This window comes from Thalia democratica, chromosome 9 (genome assembly GCF_965202585.1).
Source record: "Thalia democratica chromosome 9, ktThaDemo2.hap1.1, whole genome shotgun sequence".
Classification (NCBI taxonomy): domain Eukaryota; kingdom Metazoa; phylum Chordata; class Thaliacea; order Salpida; family Salpidae; genus Thalia; species Thalia democratica.
The window spans coordinates 27293486-27310635 of NC_139173.1; the positions used below are offsets into that span (position 1 = coordinate 27293486).

The window sequence follows — 17150 nt, forward strand, 5'->3', positions numbered from 1 at the left end:
CTGAATTTCATAATTAATTATTTTTGATTGTACTTGATTATTTTTCATTAATTATTAAACTAATGTTGTTTTATTGTTACTATTTTAAATTTTATCTGCTTGAATTTTATAATTAATTATTTTTGATTGTACTTGATTATTTTTCATTAATAATTAAAGATTTAGTATTACTAACTTTTTTTATCAATTTAGTTTAAAAACGTTATTAAACTAATGTTGTTTTATTATTACTATGACGTATAATTTAACACAGCAGCAGAACAAAAGAGTGACGTCACCGTCGATCGCGTCACAGTCGACTTCCTCCCAGCAAACCTCCGACCTTCCCCCTTCAATACTCCTCGGCAGGGGCAACTACGAGAGTCTCATCCGGGGGAAACTCCCCATTTCGTCGCCCGACGATGACGTCAGCGACAACAATATGACGCCACAGTGGGCTCCCGAGCACCCGCCCCTCTCGCACGTCATCGGGGAAATTTCTCGATTGCGTCGCGGCAACCACGTGATGACGTCACACCGAGGAGAAAGGCCTCCGCTGATGACGTCATCGTTGATGCAGGGAGAACTGAAGAAACCGCAGCCGCAACTCCTGAGAATTTCCTCCAACCAGCTTCAACGTCACCGTGACGTCACTCAGATGGTCCCTCCGTCTTATGACGTCACAATGAAGAGGAGAAGGAGAAAGTTGTCGTCGGGGAGTGGAGGCAGCTTGAGGAGAAAGGAGGAGGAGCACGATAGCGGAGTGGCCATCAACCAGCCGCATGAGGAGAAAATGGTGTTCGTGTGACGTCATAACTGTGTGACGTCATAATGTACAGTTTAGGCAATTCTTTGTTTTTTCTTCTTTAGTTTAAAGGTATTTACGAAATAAGATTACAAAAAAAAAATTGTTGGTATATTATTAAAAAAAAAATATACTAGTATGTTTAATTTAACTTTAAGATTAACTAATATTAATTACTACTTAAATTTTTGTTTGTTTATTTTTTATTTAAACTCTGAAACTTATTACTTGTTAATTATGTAAAACTTAATTATCCAGCTTTATAAAGTAAATTGACGTTTTTTTGATATATGCAGTATTTTTGCGCCTTTAATTCTTTTTTCTTTCTTTCAAATTGTGAGGTTTTATTATAATAATACTTTTATTTTACTTTAAAACTTTAATCGTGACACTAATTATAATTTGCATTGTTTAAAAATCATGTTCTTTTTTTTAGTATCTAAGAAACAACAGTTAATCCGTCTTCTTTAACCAAATAGAATAAGTTAAATAGTTTCAAGACCTCTGTTTCATCTTATTTCTTTATCACAAAAGTGTCTTCGTTTTTATTCATTGCTATTCGTTTTAAAATAAAATCTCTTGCCAAAATACTCTTTAAATGCTTTTTATTTATTCAAGTTGAGCTAAGATCGTACACTTTTTATTTGGTTGATAAATACTTTAGTTAAGAAGATTTATTCAAATATATAAGCAAAAAATAGTTGCACTATCTGAAAAGATTTTCTTAATACAGAATAACTGTTAAAAAAATCCTCCATGACTAATTTTCTTAAAAGAATATAAGCGGCTTATTGCAAGGATTTTTAAAAGTATATTAAATGTTATAAAATATTTTACTGTGCACCGAATTTAAAATGAGTGGTGAAGACATATTTAAAACAAGTTACAATAGATATGACATAGTTACCGTTAGAATTTTTACACCAGTCTCATTAAGTAGAAACAAATCAAAATATAACTGTCCTCTATAAGAAGCTGCTAGCAGTTTGCGTAAAATGTTATATTGTTTCTAGGTGTTTCAATAGTTTTAGACCTTAATGGGTTGAATTGTTGTTCCATTTTATAGCGGGTTTTTAAATGTGTTTCTAAGTAAACTATGCTTAAAATATTTTTAATTAAACAATTATTTACAAAAATTCTAAGTATAAAATTACACTATTTGTTAATAAAGATTTAAACAGTAGGTATAGAGTTTGTACTGCTAGGGTATATTAACTTATTACACAGATTTAAAAAATCACATTCTACTGTATTAAACATGTGAAATTTCAACTACTATGTCTGGCTAGGCTAAATGAAATAAAACATGTTTTATCCTTTAAGTTTATTAAAAATAGTTTTTTTTTAATGCTGTCAATCGTAAAATAACAGTACGTCTAAACTACAACACCAAATTATATCTGTTACCTTAAGATTTTAACTAAGGTAAATTAATTAGTGCTTTAAACTAGTGAATACAAAGTTATGTGAATAAATAATGTAAGAATGACATTTATTTCATTTTTTATTGATAAAATGATAGCTGTAACAAAAACTATGAATTTTTAATTTATTCCTTACATTTTAAGACATCTAAAACATACAAAGTCAGGGTGGCCATACAACTACTATAAAAAAAATTCTTATTTATAAGAGACTTATTACGTATTAAACTTAAAATACAACTTAAAAAATGTGAAACTTGTTTAAAATTTTAATAAATTTACAAAATAAAATGTCATTGTTGCTAGACCACTTAACTGAATACTACTTAAAAAAAAGTATTTAGTATTTTGCAAGCTACTACTGATTCACTTTTGTATAGAATATCATTTATCTGCAAATAAATCAATATTTAAAATATATTCTTTCACACTTTCAAATATTTTTTATTTTCAAAGAAATGAAACCTCATCATAGACAAATAGTGTTATACTTCAATAATAATATTTTTGCATAGTTAACTTTAGGTTATTTCTACTTTCTCTAATATTTTAATTAAAATATTAAAATAAAGATATTACACTAGGAGTCAATAAAAGCGTTTAACACATATATGCATCAACATTAACAAGCAGACAAAGAAAAAGTATCAAGGTTATAAAGATAAAATTGAATAGTAAGCTGTTAGAGAACAAACAGTTTTTCTCATTGTACTTAAGGTATCTAAAAACTTCAACAGAAATAGTTAATTATGCAAATAGTTTTAAGTGTAAAAAGATATTTTCCTTAATTGTACACAGCTATCTTTAAAAAAGTTCGGACTATTTAGCTAAAAATTATTGTGTTTAAAATTTAAACTTGTATTTTTAAACCTCAAAAAATTCTGCCAGTAACTCATACTATGAATTATTAGCTTAAAATATTTTCATTTCTAATAAAGTTGGTTGATAAAAGAGTAAATGAGGCCATTGATAAATTTTTCAGAATTTTAGAAGAAACTTAGCCTTAAAACCTTTTCTTTACACTTCTTTATAATTTTTCTAAGGGCCTTGACTTCAAAATCAAACTCGTAAGCATTACAAGTATTATAGAAATCTTAGTTTATTTTAAATTTTTTTACTAAAAGTGAAATATGTAAGATACCAAACTACTTTATTTATTGAAAAGTAATAAATTGATTATTTTTATTATACGTACTTTCTATGTATTACACTTAAAGTTTCAATATTAAGAATATTTATCTTTCGCTTTATGTAAGTTTTTGACCAACTATAAAGTTAGTGGTTTTTAACATATACTAAGTAGGATAGCCTTGTTGGAAATTTATGTGAAATTATACTTATTTCACTTCAATTGTCCATATATCGATGCATGCATTAGTCAATAGCCTTAGTGTATGAAATTTTGAACAAGGACTTTTATGGACGTATATTAGGGTTGTATTCATAAAATACTCAAGCATTGGCCAATGAATTTGTAGCTTATTTAATATTCAAAGTTAATTTTTAATTATCTTATAAAGTTAGAACATATTTATTCGTTCAATTAAGCTATAAGAACTGTAGTTTGTAAAAAGTGTCTACCCAATAATAATCTTATATGTACTTATAAATACTTTTTATATGTGTCTGAACTATTGTTTGAAATTTCAAATGGCTTTTTAACTATTTTTTTTTTGTCTATTTAATATTTTTCAGAAGCATGTAGTAAACCATATTGCCTTGTTACTGTTATATTTTTAACAGCATTTTTTAAATTCAATTTTTATGTAAAAGCAAACTGTAAACCAACCTTTTAACTTTAGCCAGCAATTTTTTATAAAATATTTTAGCTACATCATCGAGAAGCAAAGGATTCGGTATTATAAAGTATATTTTTTATGGCAAAAAACAACTGTAACTAACGCAAACTCGTGTTGAATTATAAAACAATGTTTAAATTGATACGTTATTTTAACATAAAAATAATTAATCGATGTCACTAAGACTTTGTACTTAGACTAATGAAAAGTTGATAACTGACTTTATTTAAGTACTGTAGTAATTTTACATAATACGTATCAATATCATTATACTAGTTGTACTAAAACTAAAAAAATTGTTAAAGTAACATGTTTTTAGGGGAGGTTTTGAACAAAAATTATAGAATGGGAATATTTCTTAAGTAGTATAGTTAGCCCTCGAAGAAACCCTTAATATACATCTATAACATTAAAAAGAACGAAGGTTCCAAGACTTTGTTATTATAATTTTTAGATTGAATTGAAGATAACTACCTAAAATTTTAATTATACTTATTAAAAACTTGCATAAAGCTTCAAAAATTAAGTAAACCTCTATTAGGAAAGTTTATCATACACTCAAATGTTTAAATTTAAGAATAAATACTTTTTAAAATGAAATTGATCTTGCAGCAATTTGCTATAAAAAATTTTTATTTTAATTAATTGTAGAATTATGTCTCGGTTGCATACTTTATGTATACTAATTGATCCCAAACAAACTGGTGTATAACTTAACTGTTTAAAAGTGAACTACATTATATAAGAATAATTACAGCTTCATCTACAATCATTTTGTTTACGATATTTAATAGTTTGTGTAAGTTAAATCGTAACGATTTGTTAGTTTTAAACATACTTATGATTAGTGATGTACCGGACTCACTATCCGGGTCCGGCCGGATATTGCCATTTTTGTCTGATATCCGGATCCGGCCGGATTCTAATTTGAAAAAAAAGTCCGGATCCGGTTCCGGCCGGATTCTAATTTGAAAAAAAAGTCCGGATCCGGGTCCGGCCGGATCCTAACAGAGATCCGGATCTAGTTAGTAAAAAAGAGCATACTGAAAAGTATTTTTTCAAAAACAAACCCTGTGTAAATTAATAAGAGTCATTTTCGTCAGTTAAAATTAAACACCTACCGTGATTGGCTCATTTTCTACACGTGACTAATTTACATTTGTTTACATTTAAACTATGAAATAAACATTTCATGAAATGCAACTATTTACATATGTTGTAAAATTTAAAACTTTGGAATGAATACTTGCATTATTTATTGTTTAAAGTTGAGCTCAGAGAATATTTAGAGTTAATACGGTTGAATGTACGAGCCAATGAGAATCATATGACGAAATGTTTCAAACTAAATACTGATGCAACAAAACATCATAACATGAGAGGCAGTTTATATGTAAGCAGTTAGTTAGTTTGGCGTGTAGCTTGAAGCAACAAAATATCTTGAACGTTTTCGTGAATGCTTATTGTAAATAGTGTTTTGTTTTAAAAGTGAATATTTCAACGGGTATTTAATTGTTTAAGTATTTAAGCCAGATTTATAGTTTAATAGTTTATTAAAAATTTTACAGTTTTTTGTTTACTAAAAGTTTTATTTAATTTTTATTTTTTTGTTTTAAGTCTTTTGATATAGATTTAAATAGCTTCCAGTTTTTAAAGTGTTACCAAAGTAATTAAAAATTTTGTATATACTAGTTTTTCTTGTTGTGTTTTATATAAAAGATTCATTACTCAAAACTGTCGTGTCTGATTATAGAAAGTAGTCTCAGTAAGAATTTAGTATTTCTTAGATATTAGTTAAATAAGATAGGATTTAATTATAATGAGTAGTACTAATAAGTTAAGTGTACCACAATCAGTCCACAACTTTACTACCAAATTGTCAACCTTTGCTAGCTGTTCTACTGATTATTAGATTAAAGTAATTTTTTCAGTTTTTAAAAACCTCATTCTGACTCAGGCTTGTTTATACTCACTCTAGCTAGTTTTATTGACTTAAACAGTGGCAACCCTACTAGTTTGAAAATTTTTGGGAATTTTAGAAAATCTTGGGCTGCCTCAGGCTAGTTTAGTTTTTTATAAAAACTCAGGCTAGTATTCTTTTAGATTTTGAATGAGTTTGAGCTAATCCAGTTTTCAATACTTTGTAATTTTCTAGTGTATTTTGTTCAAGAACTTAATTTCAGATTTTTAATTGTAAATAACACCTAAATTTGTAAACCTTGTGGCTAGCTGTTCTACTTATTATTAGATTAAAGTTCTTTTTTTTCAGTTTTTAAAAACCTCATTCTGACTCAGCCTAGTTTATTCTAGTGATGTACCGGACTCACTATCCGGGTCCGGCCGGATATTGCTATTTTTGTCTGATATCCGGATCCGGCCGGATTCTAATTTGAAAAAAAAGTCCGGATCCGGTTCCGGCCGGACTCTAATTTGAAAAAAAAGTCCGGATCCGGTTCCGGCCGGATTCTAATTTGAAAAAAAAGTCCGGATCCGGTTCCGGCCGGATTCTAATTTAAAAAAAAAGTCCGGATCCGGGTCCGGCCGGACCCGAAATTGTGGGTCCGGTACATCACTACTTATGATGTTATGCTTTCTAAAATTGTAAGTTTTTGTTAGATAACTCAATAAATAATTGTTAAATATCAGAAAACAGATTCGAGTATATTTAGCTTTAAGTCAAAAAGTAAAAAAAGTAATTTAACTGCTTCTATTTATACAAAAAAATGACATTAAAGCGTAATAAAACAAATTTACCAAATTTTATTGAGCAAATTTAAAATATTTACAAATATTAACATTGAAAAAATTGTCTATCATACAAAACGAAACCCAAAAGCGAAACTTAACGTTTTGCTTAACAAAACCCTTAACATACATAAAAATATGATCAAAACACAAAAATTGATACTATAAATTGAAAACTTTTTTTTCTATTTAAAACAAAATCACCAACTAAACAGTAGGCAAACCAGTAAATCTTATTACATTTAAATCCAAGCACTTGTATGAAATCAAAAAATTTCAAACACTTCTGAAAGGAATAGATATTATTAAACTAAAAACTTTTTTTAAACTACAACAAAATCATCAAACCAGTAAAATCTTATCATATTTATATAGATGCACTTGTACCGCGTACTTCTTGAATCAAAGATTTTTCAGATGCTTCTTCATGGATCTTGGCACGAGATCTTCCCTCTGCGCCTGCTTCAACCTCGCTACGTATTCCATCATCTCCTGATCGTACCTGCTCTTGTCCTCAACACTCTTGTTCTTGTACCTCTGTTAAAAATTATTATAACTTTATATTTATATGTATATATTTATATATATATTGCATATATGCTCTTGTCCTCAACACTCTTGTTCTTGTACCTCTGTTAAAAATTATTATAACTTTATATTTATATGTATATATTTATATATATATTGCATATATGCTCTTGTCCTCAACACTCTTGTTCTTGTACCTCTGTTAAAAATTATTATAACTTTATATTTATATGTATATATTTATATATATATTGCATATATGCTCTTGTCCTCAACACTCTTGATCTTGTACCTCTATTTGTTTTGGTTTTGACCTGTTTTTAACTTGAATACTGGATAAAGAAAATCTACCACTTTATACACGCACTTAATAAAAATTCAAACTCAAAGACTAAAATTCAAGTTATAAAACAACAAATCTAAAAATAAGATAAAATTTAAAAAAAAAAGAAGTTCTATTACTTCCGCTTTAGTTAAATATAATATACAGTACAAGCCAACGTTTTTTAGAGTATCTGGAAAATAAACACTGGTAAGATTTCATTATGATAAACTTAGGACAATTACTTTTACTTCTATTTATAACACAACACAAATCCCACATTTTTCAGAGTGTCTGACATGTTGGACCACGTGGCGGCTATTTCCCTCATCGCCTTCCTGCTGTCCTCAACGCTCCTGATGTAGTACTTCTTGTACTCGCTCTTCAGGAACAACGAGTATCCGTGCAGGGGCATCTTCGGCTTGTTGAACTCACGTTCTTCCTATTATTTATAAACATTTAAAATAATGTTTACATTTAACATATTAAAAATGTTACAAACATTTAAAATTAGCTTTAGAGGAAAGCTTTTAAACTACTCAAAATTAATACCCTCTTACAAAAAATACTTTTTAAATATGCGAACATATTGTGATTTTTTGCTATTGTGAAAAAACTAAGTGAACTAGTTTCATCTTTAAATATAAATATCAAAAATAAAATCACAAGTAATTTTTGTTTTAATAATATAATTTAAATATATTTTCAAGGACTTTAAAATTGTTGACATAACATAAAAATGATTAAATAGAATCAAAAAACAATTTTAACAAAATTAAAGTTTAACTAATACAACTTTCTTAAATTACTTGTAAATATTTTAATGGAAAGTATTAACTAAAAAGCTCATTAACAACTCATAAAAAAACTATCTGGCTAGTACCAAGATACTGTCAGCTAGTTTCACAAAAAAAACTAATAAAAACTTACTAAAAAATAATTGACTAAAAAGTAGCTTTTTGCAATAAATCGAACAGTTAACAGAAAACTTAATAGTCACACATAAAAAAAATAAATATAAAAGTTAATCTAAATAATTCACTTTCAGCTTTTTCCTCTTGACCCTGGCCTCCTTCTTGTTGATCCTCTCCTGCCTGATCAGGTCCCTCTCGAAATCCGACACTTCGCTCATCCACCTCTCCTTCTCCTGCTTGTACTTCTCCATCTCCTCCTCAAACTCCAGCAGGTATCTCTGTTGAATGTCAGTGGTAATTTGTATTTTACACTGAAGTTCACTTATACAATCTTCTAAAGTTGTTGAAAGTATAAGTAAGTTGTTGAATTGCTGTGGCCATCTCTATTGATTATCATTGATATTTCCTAAAAACTAAAATAATAAGCTATCCATTTTACTTATCAACAACGGTAGTTGATAAACCTTAATTTTTTTAAACAAACAGTAGAAATTTGTGTATGAAATTATAGTTCAAATCTAAGTATTCTTGAAATGGTTGTTCAAAACATGAGTTGTTGTACTACTTCAGCAAATTATGACGTCAGAAGGGTGCAAAACGTTGAAAAAAACGTTGTCTTTTTTTTAAAGCTGTATTTGCTCAAAATGACCAAGCCTAGATTTACAAAAAAATAAAATAAATAAGCAGCACTTTACCTAAACAAAAATCTAATTGCTAGATTCTCGTGATTTGCTGTCTAATGGGATCCTTATTTTTTTAATAACTCTAAAAATTTGATAAACAGGATAAAAATCACCAAAATAAATCATAAAAACATCTAAATTTACTCATTGATGTAAACGGTTTTGATTTTATACTTAGGTGCAATAGACTAATACGTGGAGAAGTAAAATGAACAAATACTACAAGTTTAACCTACATCTGAGGTTATAAAAAACTACTATTATTGTCAGGTTTGTTTCATTATTACTAACTAGTTACTGTGACAAAGCTTTTGTTTGCTTAATGGAGATTGGCAACCTTGGATTTTGAGATTAATCACATTATAAGCTTGATTAAATTTAAGTGTTAGTTACTTACTACTAGCGTTTGTTTTTTTTATTGACAGACTTGTAAAACATCATGGTATGTATTGAGCCTGGTTCAAAATTACAACTGGGTTGATGTCTAAATTTTAAACTAGTGTATTTAAATTATATCAACCTCAAAGTATACAAAACAAAAATTCCACTTATAGATAAAAATTAATACTAGTAAAATTAAAACAATACATTGTGATAGCTTTGTAATAAAATATAAACTTTTATTAGTTAACATTTGTTTGTATTATTATAATGTGTACTATAAGTTTTAACCTAAGCTAACTACTTCAAAACTTTTTATTTTTATAACGTTAAACTCACTGTAGTATATTAATATTGCTTTTTATAGTGATTAATATTAGTTTATGTAGTGAAAAATATTTTCAACTAATTAACAATGTTTATATAACATGGTTGCCACTGATCAAGCAGAGAAAAATTTCCTGACTTTTTACCAAAATTTTCCTGACTTTTTTAAATCAAACTCTTAAATTAAACTTATTCTTAAATACATAATCTAACACTTGAATCTATAAAAAGCTGTTCAATATGTTAATAGAAACTTTTGCAGTTTTATAAAGGCTATTTTACTAATTTATACCAGATGAAGGCATTGGAAATAAAATTAAATATTTTTGTAAATTTCTAGGAAAATTTTGGAATTTTTTTCTGACTTTAAAGGACTTTTAATTAATTTTTACCATTTAAAGGCTTCGGAAAACAAGGAATTTTGTAAATTTAAACTGACAAAATCTGACTTCTTTTTTATTTTATCAAACTTCCTGACTTTTTTTCAAAACCCCCCATTTTTTCCTGACTTTTCCTGACTTTTGTCATTTTAAAAAATTTTTCCTGACTTTTCCTGACCGAATGGCAACCCTGATATAATTAACTCTGTCTTTTGCAAGAAACAATTCTGACCTGTTTTGAAAAGTCATTTAACATGTTCCATTCTTTAGATTGCTTTTTCACAAAATCTTTTTGAGCCATATCTGTAGCAATAGATTAAACTTTAGATGAGTATAAAACATAAATATATTGTTTATTTACTAAAAATACTTTTAACAACAATTTGTATAAATTTTTTAAACTTGCAAATTAGTCAAAGTTGTCTGTAGATTATTATTGATCGTAAATAGATTACTATAATTAAAAATTTCAAAGAAAAACTTAATTTACTATAATAAAAGTTTTTTTATTAAAAAACTTACTACAACACCTATAAAAATATGTTTATGATGAAAACAATATTATATGTATACAACTAAAACAACTAATTAAATATTAAGAAAAATATTAAAATGATACGATAGCAAAGGTTTTATTTGAAAGCAATACAATAAAGAATAAAAACAATGCTGCAAATTGATAAAAATGTTTAATTTATAAACTATGTAATTCCGTTTAATACTAAATTAAACTTGAAGTAAAAAAGTGTTACACCTCTTAAAATCAGTAACTTTAAAAATTTTCCTAATCTTAACTTTACTAATTTACAGTATAATAACTTAATGAGAATGTAGTAAGTAGTTTTTCATTGCATTTGGCAAAATTAAGTCGACCAAGATTATTCAAATGAAAACATCAACATTCATTAAAAATTTAGTTTTGATAATTGTAACTGTAGTCATTTGTTTTTTTTTGTAGTTATTGTGTAATAAATCTTTATCATTTTGAAGTTAAGTACTGTTAGAGACTTCTTTTAAAACCATAAGAATGACAAAAAAAATTGTCAGGTATAAATACCTGTTGAGATATTTATATTGAACTAAATTCATGAAAACCATAACCATGATTTACAATTTACTTTGGTATGAATGATATAAACATCTAATTAAGTAAAAACTCACTGAAAGATTTGAATTTTTAATCTAGTCACCAAATTTTTGTTGGTCATTATTTCAATTTTAGAACTGTTATAAAATAAATTTGTCTTTTTGATTAAATTTTTGGAAGAATTAAGGCAATTAAAGTTATATAATTAATTAACTCCATAATAAATCATAAAGGTTTGTACGAACAAAAACCAATACTTTTTTATTGGTTTTTACCTTTTTAAGCTTAAAGTTAGAAACGAATCAACAAACTAACTTTTTGGTTTTTGCGGTTGCTTGTCCTTCAAGAAGAGCACAAAGGGGTTGCCCGGTCTGGTGGGTGGGCTGGTGGAAAAACTTGATGCAAACAGTGAGCATGGCGCTTCCAACCTGTTTGAAAAATAATAAACAGTATTGTATTTACAAAAAACATGTTGGTGCAAAATTTCAACATGTGAGTTTGTAGCTTACTTTACAGTGTTTATGATTGTAGTATTCATGTTTGATAAACAATAATAAAAATTAAAACTTTTATTGAAAAGAAAAAATAAAAATGATGCAAATTTCAACAACGTACTTTACAGTGTTGATGATAATGTAATTTGTTTATGTTTAGTTTCTTAATAAAAAGTTAAACATTACTGATTTACATTTAAATTGAATTTTGAAAAGTTTTGTTAGTTTTTAGCTAGTTATTTATATTAGAACAAATTTTAAACAAGTAATGATTATATTGTTTCAGAACCTTTTCTTACTTGTAAATGATTTAAAAGTTAATTGTGTATGAAATTATTCAAAAATATAAAAATATTTTAAATTTAATGACAAATAGTAGAAGTATATGCATTTTAGAAAGTTATCAACTAGTGCTCAAATCAATTGTTGTTCATAAACACAAACTGTTGTTTAAAAAAACTTGTTTATACTTTAATAAGCTTAAAGACTCCGACTATCATGCAATAATTAATAAGTCATAGTCAATATGGTAAAGACAACAGCCAAAGGCATAAATATATCTGTTTAAAAGGAATTGTCAGCCAATCAGTTGCAGGGTAATTTTCTTAAAAAAGAATATGATTTAAAACTGCATGCATTTGATCACACTTTCTAAAAATCATTTGATTGTGACGTGACCAGTGTTATAAATAATTTACTAGAAAAGATAGCTTAAGTAAGCAAATGTTGATACACAGCAAAAAAAAATTAGTTGAAAACATGGTCAGAAAATGACACATCTTGTATCTTGTTAAAGAAAAGCCTCATCAATGTGAAACTTGCAACTAAAATTTTGATAAAAAAAACATTTAAATTGTCATGCCAGTATTCACACCGGCTATAGACATTTTTAAGTTGATATGTGATTTAAAAGATATCAGAATCGTGTAGAAACAGAAAAGTTTGCCAAAAAACAAAGCTGACATGGTATTAGTCTGTGATAAAGAGATAAAATTTTGAAAATGAAAAAATATATAAAATGCATGATATGACTAATAGTACCAAAAACATGTTAGCAACTACTATAATTTATGCACTTTTAATAAATTTTAACATTAAATTTATTTTTGGTGTTACACATAGTTATATATAAGTACTTAAGACAGCAAACTTTAATTAAATCTTACTAGTATTGGAAATCTTATACACTATACATTAAAATGTTTGTTCAAACTTTTATAAATTTTGAAAACTTTCCTAGACCAGAAATAAATAAATAAATAGTAGTACACTAGAAATTAACTTGCATTACTTAAATGATACACTAGTGAATGTTTGTTTATAAGGCATTTATACTTGTTTAGTGTAGTATATTTTAACATTTATTGTTAAAATAAGCTGATTAACTCAAATATATACTAAACAAGATAAAAGTTATTTAAACTTTTTAATACTTCTTTCAGCTTTAGCCAATTTATTTTGTTTTGGATACTTGTTGTGTTTACTATGTTTTTTTTTAACTATCACAATGCCTTTTAAGGTTAGTTATCATTACAAGATTTAAAAATATAGTTTAAAATCAACATTTTTTAAATTCTAATATTTTATATGCTAGATTATAAACTTATTTTTAATCAAAATTAAAGCATGGTTCAACACTAACGCTATACTTTTGAAATTTATAAAAAATATATAATTAATTTAATTGTTATAATAAATAGATATCTAAATTAACTTAGTATTTCATTGAACTTTAAACAATTACTTACAACTTATGCATTTTAACAAAAAATCTCTTGTATGGTTAAAGTAATTGCTTTAAATTAACAAGAAAATAATTTTTTCTTTAGTATTTAATGCTATAAGTTGAGATTATATGAAAAGCTTTAAGATAATATAATCGTATAATGCAATAAAAATTTCAAAAGAAACATTAACTTTTAGGTTTTTATGGACTACAAAATAAGGTTAAATTAATTATAAGTAAAGAATTTAAAAATGATGTAAACTTGTCTTTGTCACCTAAACAATCTTATCAAATTTGTTCTAAATAGTACTATGAATTAAAAATAATAATATCTTAGTGCTTGAATTTTATACAGATCTTTTAAAATTTACTATAGTCTAAAGAATGTATAATTTTAAACTATTAAATTACAATTTAAAATTGAAAAGTAACTTTTTAGATTTACAAAACTAGCTTACAAACATTATCAACTAAACAAACATTAATATAATTGAACTATTACGTTTAAAAACAAATACTAACAACTTTGTAGGACATTTTAATGACAATGCTGACAACTTTTGTAGAAATCCTCCATTCATTTTTCCTATTACTAATAAGTGTGTATGCTAAAAAATAATCTTTATGTGTTACAAAACAATTACAACTTTATAAAAAATAGAGTATTATACTGATATAAGAAGTCAAACAACTTCTAAACAATCATACTTGATAAGATCTTTTTACTTTTACAGTATATGACATAGAAACGTATTTTAACAAAAAAAATATAGAGTTTAAAAAAATGTTTTCTATTTTCTAGTTGAAAAAAAAAATTAAATATTTCAAATTACTTTCTTAATATTTAAAAATTTGATATATTTACTTTAAAGAACGCCCTTTAGAAAAGTTAAAAATATTCATTGATTTAAAAAATGCTCATATACAACTATAATATGTATTTAGTACTCAAACAATAAAAAATGTTTATGAATCAAATTTATTTTCTATTCTTAGGGAATAGGAGGATTAACACCTATTTCACAATTTAGTCTTATTTTATTAAGTTTTGAAAAAGCTACAAGTTGCTTTTTACAGATTTTAAAACTCATAATAACTTTTGAGATATAGCCCGTAAAAGTTGGAGACTTCAATAGGTTCTTTATGGGAGGCGCAAACTAAAACAGCAAATAACTATAAATCACTAAAAATCTATCTTCTCCTTCGATTTTTTGATAACTACCTCAAACTTTCAAGGTATGGTCCTTCCGACAGAACTTTTTAAATATTGCAAGGAACATTTCCTGAAAGTTTAAGTTATTTATCTCAAAAAAGAAAGGAAAAGATAGATTTTTAGTGTACTAGTCTTTTTTGCCATTTTGTTTGCACATCCCATAAGGAACCTATTGTTGCCTCTGACTTTGACCTGCTATACATTAATAACTATTTTGAATTTTTTAAATCAGTAAAAAGAATCTTGCAGCTTAGTTGAAACTCTATAAAACAAGATAAAATTGTGAAAAAAAAGTGATTTAGTTTCATCAATACTGTATAATCATGAACTTTAAAAGCTCACAGTTTAAAATTTCTGCCATTCTAGTTTTACTTTTTAACAAAAAAATGACTAAACTTAAAAACTTGTCAATAAAAACATTTATAATTAAGTTTGGTGGTTATTAGAATATCAGAAATGTTTTAAGGGTGTCTACTTGTTTTGAAAAAAAATATTTTTCAGAATGTTTTGCATTAAGTTATGGCAAATAAATTATTTTATTTACAACCAGGTTTTGGTGACAAAAAATTGTGACCTCTTCAAGTAAAATAAAATAGTTAACTGTAGTACATTATTTGTTTTACTTGAAGAGGTCGCAATTTTTTGTCACTGAAACCTGGTTGTAAATAAAATATTTAATTTACACATCTTTATTTAAATAAGCTTTTTACATTTTAGTAAACTGAGCAATCAATTACTTAAGATAAATAACTGTATAGCATTTAGTAACTGTAAAAATTTGTTTACTTTCTTACTAGTCTTGGACAATCCATTGAACTGACCAAGGGTAAGGGTAATAGTGGTAGTAAAAAATAAATAAATCAATTAAATATTAAAAATATATAAATAAATGGATGGGAATTGTGTGCCGGGGGGAATCATGAATACCCCATAGACTATAGAGTATGACTCAATAACTAAAAGTTTTTTTGTACACCAGGTCCTCAGACCAAACTTTTTGATCACTTATTTTTTGTGAAACAATAATATAGGTCTTACTTAATTAAAAAGAACTTTTGCTGAAACTTCGATTTTAAAATTGTTAATTTTTAGAAGTTTTCAGAAGCTGATATTTTTTTTAGCTAGAACTCATAAAACATACATTTAAAAAAACAAGTATACATAATTTATAATCTATCTGTAATCAAGGGCATAGGAAAGTAATTCACCTTTTTCACAATTTGATCTTATATTGTTTAGTTTTAACTAAGCTACAAGTTGCTTTTTACAGAATTTAAAACTTCAAAATAATTTTTGTGATATAGCTAGCCAAAGTTGAAGACTACAACAGGTTACTTATGGAAGGCGCAAACTAAAATGGCAAATAAATAAAAATCAATAAAAATCTATCTTCTCCTTTGTTTTTTGAGATAAATCCCTCAAACTTTCGTTGCAATATTTAGACAAAAATGAAAAAAGAAAGTCTTTAACTATTTTTCTTAAATTTGTTAATTGTGTATTTTCTGATGAAACCTCAACTGTTTACTTACTCAAAGTTTATTCTGAAACTGGTTGCTAACAAAAGTAGTTGATATGTGTTAGCTTAAATATATTATACTGGTTTGCTCAATAAAAATGTTTTTGAATGAATCTTGTCTCAATTTTTTGTTTAATATATGTAGTATTAAAAAGTTATTTTGCATATAAAAATGTAATATGTTTCTAGTTATCCAAGTTTTATCTTTCACAAAGTAATAAAATATAGATTTCTTTTTCCCAAGCTATTTTATTCTAGGTTTCCAGCTAAAACAGCCACTTTTTCTATTTAACTTCAGTTCAATAAATGAATGAATGGAAAAAACATTATAATTTATTTGTGATAAGTACTTTCAATTTATATATTTTCATGATAACAAAACTTTAGAATTTAAACTCTACAGTTTCCAAAACATTTCTAATGTACGGCATAAAGGCCTTAGTAAGAGCTTTAAATACTCTTTGAGTTGAAGTTGCAAGATAGAAACCCAGTGGTCAAAGGACAAATGAAAGAAGAAGTATATAATTTGATTTTATCTAGTAATATTTTTTTAAATTAAAAATCAAATGTAAAAGAGCTAAACTTGATAGAACATGAATCTCAGGTTATTAAGAATAGAAAAGTTATTGTTTTTTTTATTGAATTTTTTTAAGTTAGTTTATTAAATTTAAAAAAAAACACTCAAAATATTTGGTCCTATGACCTGGTGAACAAAGAACATTTTACAAAATGTTGTATAATAAAGTATACAAAATAACAATGTATATTAGCAACAAAAATTTAAATTGAGTTATGTATTACTGTTATAATAAATCTTATGTTTTCGA

General features: G+C 26.3%; 2 protein-coding genes across 2 annotated transcripts in view; one reads left to right on the forward strand and one right to left on the reverse strand.

Annotated features, from left to right (window-relative positions):
• Window positions 1–870, forward strand: part of LOC145845140 (protein dachsous-like) — a 49376-nt gene extending 48506 nt beyond the window's left edge. Inside the window, exon 52 of the mRNA XM_082952562.1 lies at window positions 254–870. Coding sequence (XP_082808688.1) covers window positions 254–787 — 534 coding nt within the window. The 3' untranslated portion in view covers window positions 788–870. The remainder of the gene's footprint in view (window positions 1–253) is intronic.
• A 5888-nt stretch (window positions 871–6758) lies between these two features.
• LOC145844432 (transcription factor A, mitochondrial-like) lies at window positions 6759–14198 on the reverse strand. The gene is made up of 6 exons (XM_082951830.1): window positions 14117–14198; window positions 11690–11802; window positions 10520–10590; window positions 8645–8794; window positions 7883–8044; window positions 6759–7289 (listed from the first exon to the last, which is right to left on the reverse strand). Exons 1-6 carry the CDS (start codon window positions 14173–14175, stop codon window positions 7155–7157), a joined length of 690 nt encoding a protein of 229 aa, XP_082807956.1. The 5' UTR covers window positions 14176–14198; the 3' UTR covers window positions 6759–7154.
• Between the last annotated feature and the right edge of the window lie 2952 nt (window positions 14199–17150).

Bases quoted from the DNA above. Each gene is read 5' to 3' on its own strand.
- LOC145844432 (XM_082951830.1), bottom strand. From the start codon at position 14,175: ATGAATGGAGGATTTCTACAAAAGTTGTCAGCATTGTCATTAAAATGT. The intron at 11,803-14,116 runs GTTAGTATTTGT...TTTTTCAAACAG, and splicing joins TTAAAATGTCCTACAAAGTT to GTTGGAAGCGCCATGCTCAC. The intron at 10,591-11,689 runs GTTAGTTTGTTG...CTATTGCTACAG, and splicing joins GCAACCGCAAAAACCAAAAA to ATATGGCTCAAAAAGATTTT.